The 25,823-nt window shown below is 48.9% G+C and overlaps 1 protein-coding gene across 4 annotated transcripts in view; it reads left to right on the top strand.

The window, feature by feature from the left end:
- The window catches only part of disc1 (DISC1 scaffold protein), a 161,961-nt gene that overhangs the window by 66,772 nt on the left and 69,366 nt on the right, over nt 1–25,823 (top strand). For all 4 annotated transcript variants that reach the window (XR_010463561.1, XM_065016618.1, XM_065016620.1 and 1 more), the window contains exons 4-7: nt 10,843–10,993; nt 15,515–15,611; nt 16,275–16,507; nt 16,794–16,848. Coding sequence is in view for 3 of the 4 variants with exons in the window: in XM_065016618.1 (XP_064872690.1) it covers nt 10,843–10,993; nt 15,515–15,611; nt 16,275–16,507; nt 16,794–16,848 (536 nt within the window). In the remaining variant the exon portion in view is untranslated. The remainder of the gene's footprint in view (nt 1–10,842; nt 10,994–15,514; nt 15,612–16,274; nt 16,508–16,793; nt 16,849–25,823) is intronic.

Genomic DNA, 25,823 nt, shown 5'->3' with positions numbered 1-25,823 from the left:
GCGGTGGCCCGTTCCTGTAGGTTCATACTCTACAACATCCGCAGAGTACGACCCTGCCTCACACAGGAAGCGGCGCAGGTCCTAATCCAGGCACTTGTCATCTCCCGTCTGGATTACTGCAACTCGCTGTTGGCTGGGCTCCCTGCCTGTGCCATTAAACCCCTACAACTCATCCAGAACGCCGCAGCCCGTCTGGTGTTCAACCTTCCCAAGTTCTCTCACGTCACCCCGCTCCTCCGCTCTCTCCACTGGCTTCCAGTTGAAGCTCGCATCCGCTACAAGACCATGGTGCTTGCCTACGGAGCTGTGAGGGGAACGGTGGTTGTGTACCTCAGTACCTCCAGGCTCTGATCAGGCCCTACACCCAAACAAGGGCACTGCGTTCATCCACCTCTGGCCTGCTCGCCTCCCTACCACTGAGGAAGTACAGTTCCCGCTCAGCCCAGTCAAAACTGTTCGCTGCTCTGGCCCCCCAATGGTGGAACAAACTCCCTCACGACGCCAGGACAGCGGAGTCAATCACCACCTTCCGGAGACACCTGAAACCCCACCTCTTTAAGGAATACCTAGGATAGGATAAAGTAATCCTTCTCCCCCCCCCCCCCTTAAAAGACCTAGATGCACTATTGTAAAGTGGCTGTTCCACTGGATGTCATAAGGTGAAAGCACCAATTTGTAAGTCGCTCTGGATAAGAGCGTCTGCTAAATGACTTAAATGTAAATGTAAATGTGTATACGGGACAGTGAAATGGTTACTAACATAGCGGAGTCTTTTGTTTAGACATGTAACTAGCTAGCTAGCTAAATAATTAACCATAATTCCAACTCATAACGTTACTACTGTAGAACTTTTTGAGGATCTCAGGACCAATGCCAAATCCTTTTAGTTTCCTGAGGGGGAATAGGCGTTGTCGTGCCCTGTTCACGACTGTCCTGGTGTGTTTGGATCATGTTAGTTTGTTGTTGATGTGGACACCAAGGAACTTGAAGCTCTCAACCTGCTCCACTACAGTCCCGTCGATGAGAATCACGGATGCCATGATTTCCCTTAGTTTGAAGATGTGATCCGGAGACAGTTGTTTTATACAACAGCCTTCTGTGTGTTCTCTTTTTTTCTTTTCGACTCTGTCCGCATATTTGTAATCAAAAGCCAGAATTATCTCCTTAGCTATCATACTCTCCTTCCACAGGACATTCCACTGATTTCAAAACTCGGTCCAGAAAGTGTGTTAGCAACACATTTTCAATTCCTCTTTAATAAAAACAGTGTTAGAAAAGATTACCTACATACTGAGCTGCTCATGTTATAGACAGAAGCATGCTACATGCCCGTTCCTGTCTTTTTCCTTGTAATTTAACATTGTATTCATATTTACAAATGTTTGTTATTAAGTTACATGTTCCAGAAAAACACATTTTGATAAAAAAAATGTATGTTTGTGTGAAGTAGTGACGTGCGCTCTTCCATAAAGCCCAGCTCTGTGGAGTGTATGGCTTAAAGTGGTCCTATGGACAGATACTACAATCTCCGCTATGGAGCTTTGCAGTTCCTTCAGGGTCATCTTTGGTCTCTTTGTTGCCTTTGATTAATGCCCTCCTTGCCTGGTCCATGAGTTTTGGTGGTTGGCCCTCTCTTGGCAGGTTTGTTGTGGTGCCATATTCTTTCCATTTTTTAATAGTGGATTTAATGGTGCTCTGTGGGATGTTCAAAGTTCCAGATATTTTTTTATAACCAATCCCTGATCAGGACTTCTCCACAACTTTGTCCCTGACGTGTTTAGAGAGCTCCTTGGTCTTCATGGTGCCGCTTGCTTGGTGGTGCCCCTTGCTTAGTGGTGTTGCAGACTCTGGGGCCTTTCAGAACAGGTGTATATGTACTGAGATCATGTGACAGATCATGTGACACTTAGAGTGCACACAGGTGGACTTTATTTAACAAATTATGTGACTTCTGAAGGTAATTGGTTGCACCAGATCTAATTTTAGGGGCTTCATAGCAAAGGGGTGAATGTATATGCACGCACCACTTTTCAGTCTTTTATTTTTTAGAATTTCACTTCACCAATTTGTAATATTTTGTGTAAATCCATTACATGAAATCCAAATAAAAATCCATTTTAATTCCAGGTTGTAAGGCAACAAAATAGGAAAAACGCCAAGGGGGTGAATACTTTCGCAAGCCACTGTATGATATGAGTAATGTAAGATGTGTAAACATTATTAAAGTGACATTAGTTAAAGTCACTAGTGATCCATTTATTAAAGTGGCCAGTGATTGGGTCTCAATGTAGGCAGCAGCAGTTAGTGATGTCTGTTTAACAGTCTGACGGCCTTGAGATAGAAGCTGTTTTTCAGTCTCTCGGTCCCAGCTTTGATGCACTGACGAGATGGTCTCCACTCTTAACAATAGTAGTTGTTGTTCCAAAGGTGAGAAGGCAGGCGGTCTGCTTATCATGCTGCTCATCGCTGTACTCACGCAGGGACAGATTTTGACAGGAGTGGACCCTCTCGTGTCTTTCTCTCTGCTAGCGTTGACAGATACAGTTTGAGTGCCATCGAGAAATGTTTTTTTTCTTCCCAACTCCCGCCCACTGGAGGAGATCTGTGGAGGTCGGTTGGCAAATAACAGAAGGTGCTATGAGAGGACAGGAGGTGACAAGATGAGAGGAGGGTGATGCCTTTTGGGGAATCTTAACAAGTCTCTCGAGTCATACAGCTCAAGTCCAAGACAGGGTCAAGTGTCTATCTTTCTGTCAAGTCTCAAGTCGAAAAATGTGCGACTGGAGTAGTACTCGAGTCCACCTCTCTGAATACTGTAGTATTTAACCGTAGAATACTGTAGTATTTAACCATAGTATACCGTAGTATTTAACCATAGTATATTGTAGTATTTAACCATAGAATACTGTGGTATTTAACCATAGTATACCGTGGTATTTAACCATAGTATATTGTAGTATTTAACCATAGTATACTGTAGTATTTAACCATAGTATACTGTAGTATTTAACCATAGTATACCGTAGTATTTAACCATAGTATATTGTAGTATTTAACCATAGAATACTGTAGTATTTAACCATAGTATACCGTGGTATTTAACCATAGTATACTGTAGTATTTAACCATAGTATACCGTGGTATTTAACCATAGTATACCGTGGTATTTAACCATAGTATACCGTGGTATTTAACCATAGTATACCGTGGTATTTAACCATAGTATACTGTGGTATTTAACCATAGAATACTGTGGTATTTAACCATAGAATACTGTGGTATTTAACCATAGAATACCGTGGTATTTAACCATAGAATACTGTAGTATTTATTCATGTTGGCTGATTTAATGCAACTTCTTGTCTGATTTTAGGGTATTTCCACTAGATGTTGGAGCATTGCTGCTATAACAGCCTCCTCCATTCTTCTGGGAAGGCTTTCCACTAGATGTTGGAACATTGCTGCTATAACAGCCTCCACTCTTCTGGGAAGGCTTTCCACTAGATGTTGGAACATTGCTGCTATAACAGCCTCCACTCTTCTGGGAAGGCTTTCCACTAGATGTTGGAACATTGCTGCTATAACAGCCTCCACTCTTCTGGGAAGGCTTTCCACTAGATGTTGGAACATTGCTGCTATAACAGCCTCCACTCTTCTGGGAAGGCTTTCCACTAGATGTTGGAACATTGCTGCTATAACAGCCTCCACTCCTCTGGGAAGGCTTTCCACTAGATGTTGGAGCATTGCTGCTATAACAGCCTCCTCCATTCTTCTGGGAAGGCTTTCCACTAGATGTTGGAACATTGCTGCTATAACAGCCTCCACTCTTCTGGGAAGGCTTTCCACTAGATGTTGGAACATTGCTGCTATAACAGCCTCCACTCTTCTGGGAAGGCTTTCCACTAGATGTTGGATCATTGCTGCTATAACAGCCTCCACTGTTCTGGGAAGGCTTTCCACTAGATGTTGGAACATTGCTGCTATAACAGCCTCCACTCTTCTGGGAAGGCTTTCCACTAGATAATGGAACATTGCTCCATTCAGCCACAAGACCATTGGTGAGGTCGGGCACTGATGTTGGGCGATTAGGCCTGGCTCGCAGTCGGCATTCCAATTCATCCCAAAGGTGTTCGATGGGGTTGAGGTCAGGGCTCTATGCAGGTCAGTCAAGTTCTTCCACACCAATCTCAACAATCCATTTCCTTATGGACCTTGCTTTGTGCAAGGGGGCATTGTCATGCTGAAACAAGAAAGGGCCTTCACCAAATGCTTGCCACAAGGTTTGAAGCATTGAATGTCCTTGTATGCTGTAGCATTAAGATTTCCTATCACTGGAACTAAGGGGCCCGAACCATGAAAAACAGCCCCATACCATTATTCCTCCTCCACCAAACTTTACAGTTGGCACTATGCATTCGGGCAGAAAGCATTCTCCTGGGATCCGCCAAACGCAGATTTGTCCGTCGGACTGCCAGATGGTGAAGCGTGATTCATCACTCCAGAGAACGTGTTTCCACTGCTCCAGAGTCCAATGGCGGCAAACTACACACCACTCCAGCCAACGCTTGTCATTGCGCATGGTGATGTGTGTGGCTGCTCGGCCATGGAAACCCATTTCGTGAAGGATCAGACAAACAGTTCTTATGCTGATGTTGCTTCTAGAGGAAGTTTGGAAGTGAGTATTGCAACTGAGGACATGCTATTTTTATGTGCTATGTATATCAGCACTCTGCGTTCCCGTTCTGTTAGCTTGTTAGGCCTACCACTTTGAGTAGTTGCTGCTGAGTAGTTGCTGCTGAGTAGTTGTTCCTGAGTAGTTGTTCCTGAGTAGTTGTTCCTGAGTAGTTGTTCCTGAGTAGTTGTTCCTGAGTAGTTGTTCCTGAGTAGTTGTTCCTGAGTAGTTGCTGCTGAGTAGTTGCTGCTGAGTAGTTGCTGCTGAGTAGTTGCTGCTTCTAGACGTTTCCACTTCACAATAACAGCACTTACAGTTGACCGGGCAGCTCTAGCGGGGCAGAAATTTGACGAACTGACATGTTGGAAAGGTGGCATCCTACGTTAAACGTCACTGAGCTCTTCAGTAACTCCATTCTACTGCCAATGTTTGTCTATGGAGATTGCATGGCTGTGTGCTCGATTTTATACACCTGTCAGCAATGGGTGTGGCTGAAATAGCCGATTCTACCAATTTGAAGGGGTGTCCATATACTTTTGTGTATATATAGTGTGTCTCTCCTCCTGGATGTTGATGTTGTCTCAGACAGACTAAGGCTGTACCCTGACCTGTTTCCATGCCAGGGCTGTGTGACTGAAGACTAGCACCAGCTGCTCTAATCTCCAGTTATTTATGTACACTGTTCTGTGAATGCTTTATGTGGGTCAGTAAGGGCTGTTCTGTGAATGCTTTATGTGGGTCAGTAAGGGCTGTTCTGTGAATGCTTTTCCAGAGGAACGCCTGTTCTGATTGCTGCCTGCCAGCCAGCCAGCATCTCTCGCTCTCTCTCTTCAGCTTCAACTCTAGTAGAGGAGAGGCCAGCAGTAGTAGTAGAGGAGAGGCCAGCAGTAGTAGTAGTAGAGGAGAGGCCAGCAGTAGTAGTAGAGGAGAGGCCAGCAGTAGTAGTAGTAGAGGAGAGGCCAGCAGTAGTAGTAGAGGAGAGGCCAGCAGCAGTAGTAGTAGAGGAGAGGCCAGCAGTAGTAGTAGTAGAGGAGAGGCCAGCAGTAGTAGTAGTAGAGGAGAGGCCAGGAGTAGTAGTAGTAGAGGAGAGGCCAGCAGTAGTAGTAGTAGAGGAGAGGCCAGCAGTAGTAGTAGTAGAGGAGAGGCCAGCAGTAGTAGTAGTAGAGGAGAGGCCAGCAGTAGTAGTAGTGGAGGAGAGGCCAGCAGTAGTAGAGGAGAGGCCAGCAGTAGTAGTAGAGGAGAGGCCAGCAGTAGTAGTAGTAGAGGAGAGGCCAGCAGTAGTAGTAGTAGAGGAGAGGCCAGCAGTAGTAGTAGAGGAGAGGCCAGCAGTAGTAGTAGAGGAGAGGCCAGCAGTAGTAGTAGAGGAGAGGCCAGTAGTAGTAGTAGAGGAGAGGCCAGCAGTAGTAGTAGTAGAGGAGAGGCCAGCAGTAGTAGTAGTAGAGGAGAGGCCAGCAGTAGTAGTAGTAGTAGAGGAGAGGCCAGCAGTAGTAGTAGTAGAGGAGTAGGCCAGCAGTAGTAGTAGTAGAGGAGTAGGCCAGCAGTAGTAGTAGTAGAGGCGAGGCCAGCAGTAGTAGTAGTAGAGGAGAGGCCAGCAGTAGTAGTAGTAGTAGTAGTAGTAGAGGAGTAGGCCAGCAGTAGTAGTAGTAGAGGAGTAGGCCAGCAGTAGTAGTAGGAGAGGCCAGCAGTAGTAGTAGTAGAGGCGAGGCCAGCAGTAGTAGAGGAGAGGCCAGCAGTAGTAGTAGTAGTAGTAGTAGTAGAGGAGAGGCCAGCAGTAGTAGTAGTAGAGGAGAGGCCAGCAGTAGTAGTAGTAGAGGAGAGGCCAGCAGTAGTAGTAGTAGAGGAGAGGCCAGCAGTAGTAGTAGTAGAGGAGTAGGCCAGCAGTAGTAGTAGTAGAGGAGTAGGCCAGCAGTAGTAGTAGTAGAGGAGTAGGCCAGCAGTAGTAGTAGTAGAGGAGAGGCCAGCAGTAGTAGTAGTAGAGGAGAGGCCAGCAGTAGTAGTAGTAGTAGTAGAGGAGAGGCCAACAGTAGTAGTAGTAGTAGTAGTAGTAGTAGTAGAGGAGAGGCCAACAGTAGTAGTAGTAGTAGTAGTAGTAGAGGAGAGGCCAGTAGTAGAGGAGAGGCCAACAGTAGTAGTAGTAGTAGTAGTAGTAGTAGTAGAGGAGAGGCCAACAGTAGTAGTAGTAGTAGTAGTAGTAGTAGTAGTAGTAGTAGTAGAGGAGAGGCCAACAGTAGTAGTAGTAGTAGTAGTAGTAGTAGTAGAGGAGAGGCCAGTAGTAGTAGTAGTGGAGGAGAGGCCAGTAGTAGCAGTAGAGGAGAGGCCAGTAGTAGAGGAGAGGCCAGCAGTAGTAGTAGTAGTAGAGGAGAGGCCAGTAGTAGAGGAGAGGCCAACAGTAGTAGTAGTAGTAGAGGAGAGGCCAGTAGTAGCAGTAGAGGAGAGGCCAGCAGTAGAGGAGAGGCCAGCAGTAGAGGAGAGGCCAGTAGTAGAGGAGAGGCCAGTAGTAGCAGTAGAGGAGAGGCCAGCAGTAGTAGTAGTAGTAGAGGAGAGGCCAGTAGTAGAGGAGAGGCCAACAGTAGTAGTAGTAGTAGAGGAGAGACCAGTAGTAGAGGAGAGGCCAGTAGTAGCAGTAGAGGAGAGGCCAGCAGTAGTAGTAGTAGTAGTAGAGGAGAGGCCAGTAGTAGAGGAGAGGCCAGCAGTAGTAGTAGTAGTAGAGGAGAGGCCAGTAGTAGAGGAGAGGCCAACAGTAGTAGTAGTAGTAGAGAGAGGCCAGTAGTAGCAGTAGAGGAGAGGCCAGCAGTAGAGGAGAGGCCAGCAGTAGAGGAGAGGCCAGTAGTAGAGGAGAGGCCAGTAGTAGCAGTAGAGGAGAGGCCAGCAGTAGTAGTAGTAGTAGAGGAGAGGCCAGTAGTAGAGGAGAGGCCAGTAGTAGTAGTAGTAGAGGAGAGGCCAGTAGTAGAGGAGAGGCCAGCAGTAGAGGAGAGGCCAGCAGTAGAGGAGAGGCCAGTAGTAGCAGTAGAGGAGAGGCCAGTAGTAGTAGTAGAGGAGAGGCCAGTAGCAGTAGCAGTAGAGGAGAGGCCAGTAGTAGTAGCAGTAGAGGAGAGGCCAGCAGTAGTAGTAGAGGAGAGGCCAGTAGTAGCAGTAGAGGAGAGGCCAGTAGTAGAGGAGAGGAGAGGCCAGTAGTAGTAGTAGTAGAGGAGAGACCAGTAGTAGTAGTAGAGGAGAGGCCAGTAGTAGTAGCAGTAGAGGAGAGGCCAGTAGTAGTAGCAGTAGAGGAGAGGCCAACAGTAGTAGTAGTAGTAAAGGAGAGGCCAGCAGTAGAGGAGAGGCCAGCAGTAGAGGAGAGGCCAGCAGTAGAGGAGAGGCCAGCAGTAGAGGAGAGGCCAGCAGTAGAGGAGAGGCCAGTAGTAGAGGAGGGCCAGCAGTAGAGGAGAGGCCAGCAGTAGTAGTAGTAGTAGAGGAGAGGCCAGTAGTAGAGGAGAGGCCAGCAGTAGAGGAGAGGCCAGCAGTAGTAGTAGTAGTAGTAGTAGTAGTAGCAGTAGAGGAGAGGCCAGTAGTAGAGGAGAGGCCAACAGTAGTAGTAGTAGTAGTAGAGGAGAGGCCAGCAGTAGAGGAGAGGCCAGCAGTAGAGGAGAGGCCAGCAGTAGAGGAGAGGCCAGCAGTAGTAGTAGTAGTAGTAGCAGTAGATGAGAGGCCAGTAGTAGAGGAGAGGCCAGCAGTAGTAGTAGTAGTAGAGGAGAGGCCAGTAGTAGAGGAGAGGCCAACAGTAGTAGTAGTAGTAGAGGAGAGGCCAGTAGTAGAGGAGAGGCCAGCAGTAGAGGAGAGGCCAGCAGTAGAGGAGAGGCCAGTAGTAGCAGTAGAGGAGAGGCCAGTAGTAGTAGCAGTAGAGGAGAGGCCAGTAGTAGTAGCAGTAGAGGAGAGGCCAGCAGTAGTAGTAGAGGAGAGGCCAGTAGTAGCAGTAGAGGAGAGGCCAGTAGTAGAGGAGAGGAGAGGCCAGTAGTAGTAGTAGTAGAGGAGAGGCCAGTAGTAGTAGTAGTAGAGGAGAGGCCAGTAGTAGTAGCAGTAGAGGAGAGGCCAGCAGTAGTAGTAGAGGAGAGGCCAGTAGTAGCAGTAGAGGAGAGGCCAGTAGTAGAGGAGAGGAGAGGCCAGTAGTAGAGGAGAGGCCAGTAGTAGCAGTAGAGGAGAGGCCAGCAGTAGCAGTAGAGGAGAGGCCAGCAGTAGTAGTAGAGGAGAGGCCAGCAGTAGTAGTAGAGGAGAGGCCAGCAGTAGTAGTAGAGGAGAGGCCAGCAGTAGTAGTAGTAGAGGAGAGGCCAGCAGTAGTAGTAGTAGTAGAGGAGAGGCCAGTAGTAGAGGAGAGGCCAACAGTAGTAGTAGTAGTAGAGGAGAGACCAGTAGTAGAGGAGAGGCCAGTAGTAGCAGTAGAGGAGAGGCCAGCAGTAGTAGTAGTAGTAGTAGAGGAGAGGCCAGTAGTAGAGGAGAGGCCAGCAGTAGTAGTAGTAGTAGAGGAGAGGCCAGTAGTAGAGGAGAGGCCAACAGTAGTAGTAGTAGTAGAGGAGAGGCCAGTAGTAGCAGTAGAGGAGAGGCCAGCAGTAGAGGAGAGGCCAGCAGTAGAGGAGAGGCCAGTAGTAGAGGAGAGGCCAGTAGTAGCAGTAGAGGAGAGGCCAGCAGTAGTAGTAGTAGTAGAGGAGAGGCCAGTAGTAGAGGAGAGGCCAGTAGTAGTAGTAGTAGAGGAGAGGCCAGTAGTAGAGGAGAGGCCAGCAGTAGAGGAGAGGCCAGCAGTAGAGGAGAGGCCAGTAGTAGCAGTAGAGGAGAGGCCAGTAGTAGTAGTAGAGGAGAGGCCAGTAGCAGTAGCAGTAGAGGAGAGGCCAGTAGTAGTAGCAGTAGAGGAGAGGCCAGCAGTAGTAGTAGAGGAGAGGCCAGTAGTAGCAGTAGAGGAGAGGCCAGTAGTAGAGGAGAGGAGAGGCCAGTAGTAGTAGTAGTAGAGGAGAGACCAGTAGTAGTAGTAGAGGAGAGGCCAGTAGTAGTAGCAGTAGAGGAGAGGCCAGTAGTAGTAGCAGTAGAGGAGAGGCCAACAGTAGTAGTAGTAGTAAAGGAGAGGCCAGCAGTAGAGGAGAGGCCAGCAGTAGAGGAGAGGCCAGCAGTAGAGGAGAGGCCAGCAGTAGAGGAGAGGCCAGCAGTAGAGGAGAGGCCAGTAGTAGAGGAGAGGCCAGCAGTAGAGGAGAGGCCAGCAGTAGTAGTAGTAGTAGAGGAGAGGCCAGTAGTAGAGGAGAGGCCAGCAGTAGAGGAGAGGCCAGCAGTAGTAGTAGTAGTAGTAGTAGTAGTAGCAGTAGAGGAGAGGCCAGTAGTAGAGGAGAGGCCAACAGTAGTAGTAGTAGTAGTAGAGGAGAGGCCAGCAGTAGAGGAGAGGCCAGCAGTAGAGGAGAGGCCAGCAGTAGAGGAGAGGCCAGCAGTAGTAGTAGTAGTAGTAGCAGTAGATGAGAGGCCAGTAGTAGAGGAGAGGCCAGCAGTAGTAGTAGTAGTAGAGGAGAGGCCAGTAGTAGAGGAGAGGCCAACAGTAGTAGTAGTAGTAGAGGAGAGGCCAGTAGTAGAGGAGAGGCCAGCAGTAGAGGAGAGGCCAGCAGTAGAGGAGAGGCCAGTAGTAGCAGTAGAGGAGAGGCCAGTAGTAGTAGCAGTAGAGGAGAGGCCAGTAGTAGTAGCAGTAGAGGAGAGGCCAGCAGTAGTAGTAGAGGAGAGGCCAGTAGTAGCAGTAGAGGAGAGGCCAGTAGTAGAGGAGAGGAGAGGCCAGTAGTAGTAGTAGTAGAGGAGAGGCCAGTAGTAGTAGTAGTAGAGGAGAGGCCAGTAGTAGTAGCAGTAGAGGAGAGGCCAGCAGTAGTAGTAGAGGAGAGGCCAGTAGTAGCAGTAGAGGAGAGGCCAGTAGTAGAGGAGAGGAGAGGCCAGTAGTAGAGGAGAGGCCAGTAGTAGCAGTAGAGGAGAGGCCAGCAGTAGCAGTAGAGGAGAGGCCAGCAGTAGTAGTAGAGGAGAGGCCAGCAGTAGTAGTAGAGGAGAGGCCAGCAGTAGTAGTAGTAGAGGAGAGGCCAGCAGCAGAAGTAGTAGAGGAGAGGCCAGCAGTAGTAGAGGAGAGGCCAGCAGCAATGGATTGTTTCTGGTCTATGACCCAGATATGTGTGCTGTTGTTTCAGCTGAGCGCTTTGGTAAGAAGCTGGAGGAGCTGTGTAGAGAGAGGAGCTCACTGAGGCTGGGTCTCCCCTCCAGACAGCCCAGTGTGGCTCTGTTCCTCCAGAGACTCAGAGAGGCAGTACACAGCGCCCTCGCCAGGATGGAGGACCATAGGTTAGTACCATTACTACAACACATCTCAACACATCACACTACAACAACCACACCACCCCACCCCACAACACACCACCCCACACCACAACACCCCACCCCACAACACATCACACTACAACAACCACACCACCCCACCCCACAACACACCACCCCACACCACCCCACCCCACCCCACAACACACCACCCCACCCACCCCACCCCACAACACAACACCCCACACCACCCCACCCCACCCCACCCCACCCCACCCCACCCCACAACACAACACCCCACCCCACACCACCCCACCCCACCCCACAACACACCACCCCACCCCACAACACACCACCCCACCCCACACCACCCCACACCACCCCACCCCACAACACACCACCCCACAACACACCACCCCACCCCACCCCACAACACACCACCCCACCCCACAACACACCACCCCACCCCACAACACACCACCCCACAACACACCACCCCACCCCACACCACCCCACCCCACAACACAACACCCCACCCCACAACACATCACACTACAACAACCACACCACCCCACCCCACCCCACAACACCCCACCCCACCCCACCCCACAACACAACACAACACCCCACCCCACAACACACCACCCCACAACACACCACCCCACCCCACAACACACCACCCCACCCCACCCCACAACACCCCACCCCACAACACCCCACCCCACAACACAACACACCACCCCACAACACCCCACCCCACCCCACCCCACAACACCCCACCCCACAACACACCACCCCACAACACACCACCCCACCCCACAACACACCACCCCACCCCACCCCACAACACAACACCCCACCCCACCCCACAACACACCACCCCACCCCACAACACACCACCCCACCCCACCCCACAACACACCACCCCACCCCACAACACACCACCCCACCCCACCCCACAACACACCACCCCACAACACCCCACCCCACAACACAACACCCCACCCCACAACACATCACACTACAACAACCACACCACCCCACCCCACCCCACAACACAACACCCCACCCCACAACACACCACCCCACAACACAACACACCACCCCACCCCACAACACACCACCCCACCCCACAACACCCCACCCCACCCCACAACACATCACACTACAACAACCACACCACCCCACCCCACAACACATCACACTACAACAACCACACCACCCCACCCCACCCCACAACACACCACCCCACCCCACCCCACAACACAACACAACACCCCACCCCACAACACATCACACTACAACAACCACACCACCCCACCCCACAACACACCACCCCACCCCACCCCACAACACACCACCCCACCCCACAACACACCACCCCACAACACAACACCCCACCCCACATCACACTACAACAACCACAACACCCCACACCACACTATTTTTAGTCGGCATAAACTGTATTATTGGGAAGTAACAGAACAGACCCACGGGATGCTAGTTTAACTGGGTAACAGAACAGACCCACAGGGTGCTAGTTTAACTGGGTAACAGAACAGAACAACAGGGTGCTAGTTTAGCTGGGTAACAGAACAGACCCACAGGGTGCTAGTTTAACTGGGTAACAGAACAGACCCACGGGATGCTAGTTTAACTGGGTAACAGAACAGGCCCACGGGATGCTAGTTTAACTGGGTAACAGAACAGGCCCACGGGATGCTAGTTTAACTGGGTAACAGAACAGACCCACGGGATGCTAGTTTAACTGGGTAACAGAACAGACCCACGGGATGCTAGTTTAACTGGGTAACAGAACAGACCCACGGGGTGCTAGTTTAACTGGGTAACAGAACAGACCCACAAGGTGCTAGTTTAACTGGGTAACAGAACAGACCCACAGGGTGCTAGTTTAACTGGGTAACAGAACAGACCCACAGGGTGCTAGTTTAGCTGGGTAACAGAACAGACCCACGGGATGCTAGTTTAGCTGGGTAACAGAACAGGCCCACGGGATGCTAGTTTAACTGGGTAACAGAACATGCCCACGGGATGCTAGTTTAACTGGGTAACAGAACAGGCCCACGGGATGCTAGTTTAACTGGGTAACAGAACAGGCCCACGGGATGCTAGTTTAACTGGGTAACAGAACAGGCCCACGGGATGCTAGTTTAACTGGGTAACAGAACAGACCCACGGGATGCTAGTTTAACTGGGTAACAGAACAGGCCCACGGGATGCTAGTTTAACTGGGTAACAGAACAGACCCACGGGATGCTAGTTTAACTGGGTAACAGAACAGACCCACGGGGTGCTAGTTTAACTGGGTAACAGAACAGACCCACGGGATGCTTGTTTAACTGGGTAACAGAACAGACCCACGGGATGCTAGTTTAACTGGGTAACAGAACAGACCCACGGGATGCTAGTTTAACTGGGTAACAGAACAGACCCACGGGATGCTAGTTTAACTGGGTAACAGAACAGACCCACGGGATGGTAGTTTAACTGGGTAACAGAACAGACCCACAAGATGGTAGTTTAACTGGGTAACAGAACAGACCCACAAGATGCTAGTTTAACTGGGTAACAGAACAGACCCACTGGATGCTAGTTTAACTGGGTAACAGAACAGACCCACAGGGTGCTAGTTTTGCTGGGTAACAGAACAGACCCACAGGATGCTAGTTTAACTGGGTAACAGAACAGACCCACGGGATGCTAGTTTAACTGGGTAACAGAACAGACCCACAGGGTGCTAGTTTAACTGGGTAACAGAACAGACCCACGGGATGCTAGTTTAACTGGGTAACAGAACAGACCCACGGGATGGTAGTTTAACTGGGTAACAGAACAGACCCACAAGATGCTAGTTTAACTGGGTAACAGAACAGACCCACGGGATGCTAGTTTAACTGGGTAACAGAACAGACCCACAGGGTGCTAGTTTAACTGGGTAACAGAACAGACCCACAAGGTGCTAGTTTAACTGGGTAACAGAACAGACCCACAGGGTGCTAGTTTTGCTGGGTAACAGAACAGACCCACAGGATGCTAGTTTAACTGGGTACCAGAACAGACCCACGGGATGCTAGTTTAACTGGGTAACAGAACAGACCCACAGGGTGCTAGTTTAACTGGGTAACAGAACAGACCCACGGGATGCTAGTTTAACTGGGTAACAGAACAGACCCACGGGATGCTAGTTTAACTGGGTAACAGAACAGACCCACTGGATGCTAGTTTAACTGGGTAACAGAACAGGCCCACGGGATGCTAGTTTAACTGGGTAACAGAACAGACCCACAGGATGCTAGTTTAACTGGGTAACAGAACAGACCCACTGGATGCTAGTTTAACTGGGTAACAGAACAGACCCACGGGATGCTAGTTTAACTGGGTAACAGAACAGACCCACGGGATGCTAGTTTAACTGGGTAACAGAACAGACCCACGGGATGCTAGTTTAACTGGGTAACAGAACAGACCCACGGGATGCTAGTTTAACTGGGTAACAGAACAGGCCCACAGGATGCTAGTTTAACTGGGTAACAGAACAGACCCACTGGATGCTAGTTTAACTGGGTAACAGAACAGACCCACGGGATGCTAGTTTAACTGGGTAACAGAACAGGCCCACGGGATGCTAGTTTAACTGGGTAACAGAACAGACCCACGGGATGCTAGTTTAGCTGGGTAACAGAACAGGCCCACGGGATGCTAGTTTAACTGGGTAACAGAACAGGCCCACGGGATGCTAGTTTAACTGGGTAACAGAACAGGCCCACGGGATGCTAGTTTAACTGGGTAACAGAACAGACCCACGGGATGCTAGTTTAACTGGGTAACAGAACAGACCCACGGGATGCTAGTTTAACTGGGTAACAGAACAGACCCACGGGATGCTAGTTTAACTGGGTAACAGAACAGACCCACGGGATGCTAGTTTAACTGGGTAACAGAACAGACCCACTGGATGCTAGTTTAACTGGGTAACAGAACAGACCCACAGGATGCTAGTTTAACTGGGTAACAGAACAGACCCACGGGATGCTAGTTTAACTGGGTAACAGAACAGGCCCACGGGATGCTAGTTTAACTGGGTAACAGAACAGGCCCACGGGATGCTAGTTTAACTGGGTAACAGAACAGGCCCACGGGATGCTAGTTTAACTGGGTAACAGAACAGACCCACGGGATGCTAGTTTAACTGGGTAACAGAACAGACCCACAGGATGCTAGTTTAACTGGGTAACAGAACAGACCCACGGGATGCTAGTTTAACTGGGTAACAGAACAGACCCACTGGATGCTAGTTTAACTGGGTAACAGAACAGGCCCACGGGATGCTAGTTTAACTTGGTAACAGAACAGGCCCACGGGATGCTAGTTTAACTGGGTAACAGAACAGGCCCACGGGATGCTAGTTTAACTGGGTAACAGAACAGGCCCACGGGATGCTAGTTTAACTGGGTAACAGAACAGACCCACGGGATGCTAGTTTAACTGTTATTGTCTGTTATTCTTTCTGCTTTTGACCTGTTAAAGGGAAGAGGAGGAGAGGGATGGAGGGGAAGTGGCTGAAGCCGTCCAGGGTCCACTGCAAAGGAGAGAGTGTTTGCTGCAGGAGAAACGCATGGTGGAGGTGAGTAGATTTCGTTAGGTAGCGATTACTGAAAATAACAAGGCATTTTGGACAGCTTTGGCCTGTTTGTATTAAATCACATCGATTTGTGCAAGTGTCCACCAAGTGTACACTCAACAGTTCTACAGTTTAGAGCGTTGTAGAATGAAGTAGTTAGATATGCCTGCAGCAGAAATACTACAGGAAATACCCAGTTGTGTACATTAAGAATGTCCCATGTCCTGTAAATGGATCCTGTCATACACTGGTTGTCCCATACCCTGTAAATGGATCCTGTCATACACTGGTTGAATGAAGAATGTCCCATGTCCTGTAAATGGATCCTGTCATACACTGGTTGTCCCATGCCCTGTAAATGGATCCTGTCATACACTGGTTGTCCCATGCCCTGTAAATGGATCCTGTCATACACTGGTTGAATGAAGAATGTCCTGTAAATGGATCCTGTCATACACTGGTTGTCCCATGCCCTGTAAATGGATCCTGTCATACACTGGTTGTCCCATGCCCTGTAAAATGTTGAATTGAGTGTGAATCCAAGTGCTGATCCTAGATCAGGTCCCCTGTCTGTATAATCCTATTTATTATTATCTAGAAGTCAGAACTGATCCTACTCTGAGACTACTCTTTATGAATGCTCTCTGCCCTCGGGCCTGCCCCCAGGCGGAGATGGCAGAGCTGCAGTGGAGGCTCGGAGAGCTGCAGTCTCGGAGTTGCAGCCTGGAACAGCAGATCCAGCAGGAAGAGGAGGAGCTACAGACTGAGGAGGTTGAAGGACCCGCCCTGCGCAGCTGTAGCCACATCCAGCTCAGAGACATGGGCAATGCCCTCAATGACCTGGTAACATCACAGAGCAGGACCAGGATTTGTGTCTCTCCCCCTGAAGCCATACTCAGGTCAGTACTAATCCTAACTTCTCCAGGATCACTGTCTCTCCACACCTGGGGTCCCCTGAGAAAATCTGTACTAATCTTATCAAACCAAGTTAGGAATTGAAAAAAATATATATGTTTCAATATGAACATCTTCAAAGGATATATCTGTCCATAACATTCCTCCCGTCTTCATCTTCCCTTGTAGGAACACTGAGTCTGTCCATAACATTCCTCCCGTCTTCATCTTCCCTTGTAGGAACACTGAGTCTGTCCATAACATTCCTCCCGTCTTCCTCTTCCCTTGCAGACTCCAGGATCAGGAGCAATCACTGAGTCTGTCCATTAAAGATGCTACGGCTAAAGTAAGGTTATTTTTATATTGACATATTGACATTAGACATTCAATAAACACTCTTATACAGAGTGACACAGTTTCAGTTGCAGTCACCACGACCCCTACTTTGTGGCATGGCAACTCAACCATTCCTCCCAGAGTAAAGCAAAGCAGAGCACCGCAGAGCACAGCAGAGCACAGCAGAGCAGAGTAAAGCAGAGCACCGCAGAGCAAAGCAGAGCACAGCAGAGCAAAGCACAGCACAGCAGAGTAAAGCACAGCACAGCAGAGTAAAGCACAGCACAGCAGAGTAAAGCACATCAGAGTAAAGCACAGCAGAGTAAAGCACAGCAGAGTAAAGCACAGCAGAGTAAAGCACAGCAGAGCAGAGTAAAGCACAGCAGAGCAGAGTAAAGCAGAGTAGAGTAGAGCAGAGTAAAGCAGAGCAGAGTAAAGCAGAGCAGAGTAAAGCAGAGCAGAGTAAAGCAGAGCAGAGTAAAGCAGAGCAGAGTAAAGCAGAGCAGAGTAAAGCACAGCAGAGCAGAGTAAAGCAGAGCAGAGTAAAGCAGAGCACAGCAGAGTAAAGTAAAGCAGAGCAGAGTAAAGTAAAGCACAGCAGAGTAAAGCACAGGGCACAGGGTAAAGCAGAGCAGAGTAAAGGAGAGTAAAGCAGAGCACGGTAAAGCAGAGCAGAGTAAAGCATAGCAGAGCACAGCAGAGTAGAGTAGATTAAAGCAGAGTAGATTAAAGCAGAGCAGAGTACAGCAGAGTAAAGCACAGCAGAGTAAAGCAGACCACTGCAGAGCAAAGCAGAGCACCGCAGAGCAGGGTAAAGCAGAGCACAGCAGAGTAAAGCACAGCAGAGTAAAGCAGAGCAGAGTAAAGCAGAGCAGAGTAAAGCAGAGCAGAGTAAAGCACAGCAGAGTAAAGCACAGCAGAGTAAAGCACAGCAGAGTAAAGCAGAGTAAAGCACAGCAGAGTAAAGCAAAGCACAGCAGAGCAGAGTAAAGCAGAGCAGAGTAAAGCATAGCAGGGTAAAGCAGAGCACAGCAGAGTAAAGTAAAGCAGAGCAGGGCAAAGCAGAGCAGAGTAAAGCAGAGTAAAGTAGAGTAAAGCACAGCAGAGCAAAGCAGAGCAGAGCAGAGTAAAGCAGAGCAGAGTAAAGCACAGCAGAGTAAAGCATAGCAGAACACAGCAGAGTAAAGCAAAGCACAGCAGAGCAGAGTAAAGCAGAGTAAAGCATAGCAGGGTAAAGCAGAGCACAGCAGAGTAAAGTAAAGCAGAGCAGAGTAAAGCAGAGTAAAGTAAAGCACAGCAGAGTAAAGCACAGGGAACAGGGTAAAGCAGAGCAGAGTAAAGCAGAGTAAAGCAGAGCACGGTAAAGCAGAGCAGAGTAAAGCATAGCAGAGCACAGCAGAGTAAAGCACAGCAGAGTAGAGTAGATTAAAGCAGAGCAGAGCAGAGTACAGCAGAGCAGAGTACAGCAGAGCACGGTAAAGCAGAATAAAGCACAGCACAGCAGAGTAAAGCAGAGCACCGCAGAGCAAAGCAGAGCAGAGTAAAGCACAGCAGAGCAGGGTAAAGCACAGCAGAGCACAGCACAGCAGAGTAGAGTAGATTAAAGCAGAGTAGATTAAAGCAGAGCAGAGTACAGCAGAGCAGAGTACAGCAGAGTAAAGTAAAGCAGAGCAGGGTAAAGCAGAGCAGAGTAAAGCAGAGCACAGCAGAGTAAAGTAAAGCAGAGTAAAGCACAGGGAACAGGGTAAAGCAGAGCAGAGTAAAGCAGAGTAAAGCATAGCAGAGCAAAGCACAGCAAAGCAGAGCACAGCAGAGTAGAGTAGATTAAAGCAGAGTAGATTAAAGCAGAGCAGAGTACAGCAGAGTAAAGCACAGCACAGCAGAGTAAAGCACAGCAGAGTAAAGCAGAGCACCGCAGAGTAAAGCAGAGCAGAGTAAAGCAGAGCAGGGTAAAGCAGAGTAAAGCACAGCACAGCAGAGTAAAGCAGAGCAGGGTAAAGCAGAGCAGAGTAAAGCACAGCACAGCAGAGTAAAGCAGAGCAGAGTAAAGCAGAGCAGAGTAAAGCAGAGCACAGCAGAGCAGAGTAAAGCAGAGCAGAGTAAAGCAGAGCAGAGTAAAGCACAGCAGAGCAGAGTAAAGCAGAGCAGAGTAAAGCACAGCAGAGCAGTTTAAAGCAGAGCAGAGTAAAGCAGAGCAGAGTAAAGCAGAGCACAGCAGAGTAAAGCACAGCAGAGTAAAGCACAGGGAACAGGGTAAAGCAGAGCAGAGTAAAGCAGAGTAAAGCAGAGCACGGTAAAGCAGAGCAGAGTAAAGCATAGCAGAACACAGCAGAGTAGAGTAGATTAAAGCAGAGTAGATTAAAGCAGAGCAGAGTACAGCAGAGTAAAGCACAGCACAGCAGAGTAAAGCACAGCAGAGTAAAGCAGAGCACCGCAGAGCAGGGTAAAGCAGAGCACAGCAGAGTAAAGCAGAGCAGAGTAAAGCAGAGCAGAGTAAAGCAGAGTAAAGCACAGCAGAGTAAAGCAGAGCAGAGTAAAGCAGAGTAAAGCACAGCAGAGTAAAGCAAAGCACAGCAGAGCAGAGTAAAGCAGAGCAGAGTAAAGCAGAGCACAGCACAGTAAAGTAAAGCAGAGCAGGGCAAAGCAGAGCAGAGTAAAGCAGAGCAGAGTAAAGCACAGCAGAGTAGAGTAGATTAAAGCAGAGTAGATTAAAGCAGAGCAGAGTACAGCAGAGCACGGTAAAGCAGAGCAGAGTAAAGCATAGCAGAGCAGAGTAAAGCACAGCAGAGTAGAGTAGATTAAAGCAGAGTAGATTAAAGCAGAGCAGAGTACAGCAGAGCAGAGTACAGCAGAGTAAAGCACAGCACAGCAGAGTAAAGCACAGCACAGCAGAGTAAAGCACAGCACAGCAGAATAAAGCACAGCACAGCAGAATAAAGCAAAGCTCCGCAGAGCAAAGCAGAGCAGAGTAAAGCACAGCAGAGCAGGGTAAAGCACAGCACAGCAGAGTAAAGTAAAGCAGAGCAGGGTAAAGCAGAGCAGAGTAAAGCAGAGCACAGCAGAGTAAAGTAAAGCAGAGTAAAGCACAGGGAACAGGGTAAAGCAGAGCAGAGTAAAGCAGAGTAAAGCAGAGCAGAGTAAAGCATAGCAAAGCAGAGCACAGCAGAGCAGAGTAAAGCACAGCAGAGTAGAGTAGATTAAAGCAGAGTAGAGTACAGCAGAGTAAAGCACAGCACAGCAGAGTAAAACACAGCAGAGTAAAGCAGAGGAAAGCAGAGCAGAGTAAAGCAGAGCAGGGTAAAGCAGAGTAAAGCACAGCACAGCAGAGTAAAGCAGAGCAGAGTACAGCAGAGCAGAGTACAGCAGAGTAAAGCACAGCACAGCAGAGTAAAGCAGAGGAAAGCAGAGCAGAGTAAAGCAGAGCAGGGTAAAGCAGAGCAGAGTAAAGCAGAGCAGGGTAAAGCAGAGTAAAGCACAGCACAGCAGAATAAAGCACAGCACAGCAGAGTAAAGCAGAGCACCGCAGAGCAAAGCAGAGCAGAGTAAAGCACAGCAGAGCAGGGTAAAGCACAGCACAGCACAGCAGAGTAGAGTAGATTAAAGCAGAGTAGATTAAAGCAGAGCAGAGTACAGCAGAGCAGAGTACAGCAGAGTAAAGCACAGCAGAGCAGAGTAAAGCAGAGCAGAGTAAAGCAGAGCAGAGTAAAGCACAGCAGAGCAGAGTAAAGCAGAGCAGAGTAAAGCAGAGTAAAGTAAAGCAGAGCAGAGTAAAGCAGAGCACAGCAGAGTAAAGCACAGGGAACAGGGTAAAGCAGAGCAGAGTAAAGCAGAGTAAAGCAGAGCACGGTAAAGCAGAGCAGAGCAAAGCACAGCAAAGCAGAGCACAGCACAGCAGAGTAGAGTAGATTAAAGCAGAGTAGATTAAAGCAGAGCAGAGTACAGCAGAGCAGAGTACAGCACAGCAGAGTAAAGCAGAGCACCGCAGAGGAAAGCAGAGCAGAGTAAAGCAGAGCAGGGTAAAGCAGAGCAGAGTAAAGCAGAGCAGGGTAAAGCAGAGTACAGCACAGCAGAGTAAAGCAGAGCAGGGTAAAGCAGAGTAAAGCACAGCAGAGCAGAGTAAAGCACAGCACAGCAGAGTAAAGCAGAGCAGAGTAGAGCAGAGCAGAGTAAAGCAGAGCAGAGTAAAGCAGAGCACAGCAGAGCAGAGTAAAGCAGAGCAGAGTAAAGCAGAGCAGAGTAAAGCACAGCAGAGCAAAGCAGAGCACAGCAGAGTAAAGCACAGCATAGTAAAGCACAGGGAACAGGGTAAAGCAGAGCAGAGTAAAGCAGAGTAAAGCAGAGCACGGTAAAGCAGAGCAGAGTAAAGCATAGCACAGCAGAGTAAAGCACAGCAGAGTAGAGTAGATTAAAGCAGAGTAGATTAAAGCAGAGTAGATTAAAGCAGAGCAGAGTACAGCAGAGTAAAGCACAGCACAGCAGAGTAAAGCACAGCAGAGTAAAACAGAGCACCGCAGAGCAAAGCAGAGCAGGGTAAAGCAGAGCACAGCAGAGTAAAGCACAGCAGAGTAAAGCACAGCAGAGTAAAGCAGAGCAAAGCAGAGCAGAGTAAAGCAGAGCAGAGTAAATCAGAGCAGAGTAAAGCAGAGTAAAGCACAGCAGAGTAAAGCAGAGTAAAGCACATCAGAGTAAAGCACAGCAGAGTAAAGCAAAGCACAGCAGAGCAGAGTAAAGCAGAGCAGAGTAAAGCAGAGTAAAGCATAGCAGGGTAAAGCAGAGCACAGCAGAGTAAAGTAAAGCAGGGCAAAGCAGAGCAGAGCAAAGCAGAGCAGAGTAAAGCACAGCAGAGTAGAGTAGATTAAAGCAGAGTAGATTAAAGCAGAGCAGAGTACAGCAGAGCAGAGTACTGCAGAGCACGGTAAAGCAGAGCAGAGTAAAGCATAGCAGAGCAAAGCACAGCACAGCAGAGTAAAGCACAGCAGAGTAGAGTAGATTAAAGCAGAGTAGATTAAAGCAGAGCAGAGTACAGCAGAGCAGAGTACAGCAGAGCAGAGTACAGCAGAGTAAAGCACAGCACAGCAGAGTAAAGCACAGCACAGCAGAATAAAGCACAGCACAGCAGAGCACCGCAGAGCAAAGCAGAGCAGAGTAAAGCACAGCAGAGCAGGGTAAAGCACAGCAGAGTAAAGTAAAGCAGAGTAAAGCACAGGGAACAGGGTAAAGCAGAGCAGAGTAAAGCAGAGCAGAGTAAAGCATAGCAGAGCAAAGCACAGCAAAGCAGAGCACAGCACAGCAGAGTAAAGCACAGCAGAGTAGAGTAGATTAAAGCAGAGTAGATTAAAGCAGAGCAGAGTACAGCAGAGCAGAGTACAGCAGAGCAGAGTACAGCAGAGTAAAGCACAGCACAGCAGAGTAAAGCACAGCAGAGTAAAGCAGAGCACCGCAGAGGAAAGCAGAGCAGAGTAAAGCAGAGCAGGGTAAAGCAGAGCAGAGTAAAGCAGAGCAGGGTAAAGCAGAGTAAAGCACAGCACAGCAGAGTAAAGCAGAGCAGGGTAAAGCAGAGTAAAGCACAGCAGAGCAGAGTAAAGCACAGCAGAGTAAAGCACAGCAAAGTAAAGCAGAGCAGAGTAAAGCACAGCAAAGCACAGCAGAGCAGGGTAAAGTACAGCACAGCAGAGTACAGCACAGCAGAGTAAAGCACAGCACAGCAGAGTAAAGCACAGCACAGCAGAATAAAGCACAGCACAGCAGAATAAAGCACAGCACAGCAGAGTAAAGCACAGCAGAGTAAAGCAGAGCACCGCAGAGCAAAGCAGAGCAGAGTAAAGCAGAGCAGGGTAAAGCACAGCAGAGCAGGGTAAAGCACAGCAGAGCAGAGTAAAGCAGAGCAGAGTAAAGCAGAGCACAGCAGAGTAAAGCACAGCACAGCAGAGTAAAGCAGAGCAGAGTAAAGCAGAGCAGAGTAAAGCAGAGCAGAGTAAAGCACAGCAGAGTAAAGCACAGCAGAGTAAAGCAGAGCAGAGTAAAGCAGAGCAGAGTAAAGCACAGCAAAGCACAGCAGAGCAGAGTAAAGCAGAGCAGAGTAAAGTAAAGCAGAGCAGGGTAAAGCAGAGCAGAGTAAAGCAGAGCAGCGTAAAGCAGAGCAGCGTAAAGCAGAGCAGGGTAAAGCAGAGCAGAGTAAAGCAGAGCAGAGTAAAGCAGAGCAGAGTAAAGTAGAGTAAAGCACAGCAGAGCAAAGCACAGCACAGCAAAGCAGAGCACAGCAGAGTAAAGCACAGCAGAGTAGAGTAGATTAAAGCAGAGTAGATTAAAGCAGAGTAGATTCAAGCAGAGCAGAGTACAGCAGAGCAGAGTACAGCAGAGCACGGTAAAGCAGAGCAGAGCAAAGCACAGCAAAGCAGAGCACAGCAGAGTAAAGCACAGCACAGTAGAGTAGATTAAAGCAGAGCAGAGTACAGCAGAGCAGAGTACAGCAGAGCAGAGTACAGCAGAGCAGAGTACAGCACAGCAGAGTAAAGCACAGCACAGCAGAATAAAGCACAGCACAGCAGAGTAAAGCACAGCAGAGTAAAGCAGAGCACCGCAGAGCAAAGCAGAGCAGAGTAAAGCAGAGCAGAGTAAAGCAGAGCAGGGTAAAGCAGAGCAGAGTAAAGCAGAGCAGGGTAAAGCAGAGCAGGGTAAAGCAGAGCAGGGTAAAGCACAGCAGAGCAGAGTAAAGCAGAGCAGAGTAAAGCAGAGCACAGCAGAGTAAAGCACAGCACAGCAGAGTAAAGCAGAGCAGAGTAAAGCAGAGCAGAGTAAAGCAGAGCAGAGTAAAGCACAGCAGAGTAAAGCAGAGTAAAGCAGAGCAGAGTAAAGCAGAGCAGAGTAAAGCACAGCAAAGCACAGCAGAGCAGAGTAAAGCAGAGCAGAGTAAAGCAGAGCAGAGTAAAGCAGAGTAAAGCAGAGCAGAGCAAAGCCTAGCAGGGTAAAGCACAGCAGAGCAAAGCAGAGCACAGCAGAGTAAAGTAAAGCAGAGTAAAGCAGAGCACAGCAGAGTAAAGCAGAGCACAGCAGAGTAAAGCAGAGCACAGCAGAGTAAAGCACAGCACAGCAGAGTAAAGCAGAGCAGAGTAAAGCAGAGCAGAGCAGAGTAAAGCAGAGCAGAGTAAAGCACAGCAGAGTAAAGCAGAGCAGAGTAAAGCAGAGTAGAGTAAAGCAGAGCAGAGTAAAGCACAGCAAAGCACAGCAGAGCAGAGTAAAGCAGAGCAGAGTAAAGCAGAGTAAAGTAAAGCAGAGCAGGGTAAAGCAGAGCAGAGTAAAGCAGAGCAGCGTAAAGCAGAGCAGCGTAAAGCAGAGCAGGGTAAAGCAGAGCAGAGTAAAGCAGAGCAGAGTAAAGCAGAGCAGAGTAAAGCAGAGCAGAGTAAAGTAGAGTAAAGCACAGCAGAGCAAAGCACAACACAGCAAAGCAGAGCACAGCAGAGTAAAGCACAGCAGAGTAGAGTAGATTAAAGCAGAGTAGATTAAAGCAGAGTAGATTAAAGCAGAGCAGAGTACAGCAGAGCAGAGTACAGCAGAGCACGGTAAAGCAGAGCAGAGCAAAGCACAGCAAAGCAGAGCACAGCAGAGTAAAGCACAGCACAGTAGAGTAGATTAAAGCAGAGCAGAGTACAGCAGAGCAGAGTACAGCAGAGCAGAGTAAAGCAGAGCAGAGTACAGCACAGCAGAGTAAAGCACAGCACAGCAGAATAAAGCACAGCACAGCAGAGTAAAGCAGAGCACCGCAGAGCAAAGCAGAGCAGAGTAAAGCAGAGCAGAGTAAAGCAGAGCAGGGTAAAGCAGAGCAGAGTAAAGCAGAGCAGGGTAAAGCACAGCAGAGCAGGGTAAAGCAGAGCAGGGTAAAGCAGAGCAGGGTAAAGCACAGCAGAGCAGAGTAAAGCAGAGCAGAGTAAAGCAGAGCACAGCAGAGTAAAGCACAGCACAGCAGAGTAAAGCAGAGCAGAGTAAAGCAGAGCAGAGTAAAGCAGAGCAGAGTAAAGCAGAGCAGAGTAAAGCACAGCAGAGCAGAGTAAAGCAGAGCAGAGTAAAGCAGAGCAGAGTAAAGCAGAGTAAAGCAGAGCAGAGCAAAGCCTAGCAGGGTAAAGCACAGCAGAGCAAAGCAGAGCACAGCAGAGTAAAGTAAAGTAGAGTAAAGCAGAGCACAGCAGAGTAAAGCAGAGCACAGCAGAGTAAAGTAAAGCAGAGCAGAGTAAAGCAGAGCAGAGTAAAGCAGAGCAAAGCACAGCAGAGCAAAGCAGAGCACAGCAGAGTAAAGCAGAGCAGAGTAAAGCAGAGCAGAGTAAAGTACAGTAAAGCAGAGCACAGCAGAGTAAAGTAAAGCAGAGCAGAGTAAAGCAGAGCAGAGTAAAGTACAGTAAAGCACAGCAGAGTAGAGTAGATTAAAGCAGAGTACAGCAGAGCAGAGTACAGCAGAGCAGAGCACAGCAGAGCAGAGTACAGCACAGCACAGCAGAGTAAAGCACAGCACAGCAGAGTAAAGCACAGCAGGGTAGAGTAGATTAAAGCAGAGCACAGCAGAGTAAAGCAGAGCAGAGCAAAGCACAGCACAGCAGAGTAGAGCACAGCACAGCAGAGTAGAGCACAGCACAGCAGAGTAGAGCACAGCAGAGCAGAGTAAAGCACAGCAGGGTAGAGTAGATTAAAGCAGAGCAGAGCACAGCACAGCAGAGCACAGCAGAGTAGAGCACAGCAGAGTAAAGCACAGCAGAGCAGAGAGTAAAGCACAGCAGAGCAGAGTAGAGCACAGCAGAGCAAAGCACAGCAGAGCACAGAGTAAAGCACAGCAGAGCAGAGTAAAGCACAGCAGAGTAAAGCACAGCAGAGCATAGTAAAGCACAGCAGAGTAAAGCACAGCAGAGTAAAGCACAGCAGAGCAGAGTAAAGCACAGCAGAGTAAAGCACAGCAGAGTAAAGCACAGCAGAGCATAGTAAAGCAGAGCAGAGTAAAGC

This window comes from Oncorhynchus nerka, unplaced genomic scaffold (assembly GCF_034236695.1).
Source record: "Oncorhynchus nerka isolate Pitt River unplaced genomic scaffold, Oner_Uvic_2.0 unplaced_scaffold_946, whole genome shotgun sequence".
Lineage (NCBI taxonomy): Eukaryota > Metazoa > Chordata > Actinopteri > Salmoniformes > Salmonidae > Oncorhynchus > Oncorhynchus nerka.
The sequence above is the reverse complement of the archived record's forward strand: the minus strand, read 5'-3'. Positions and strand labels throughout refer to the sequence as shown.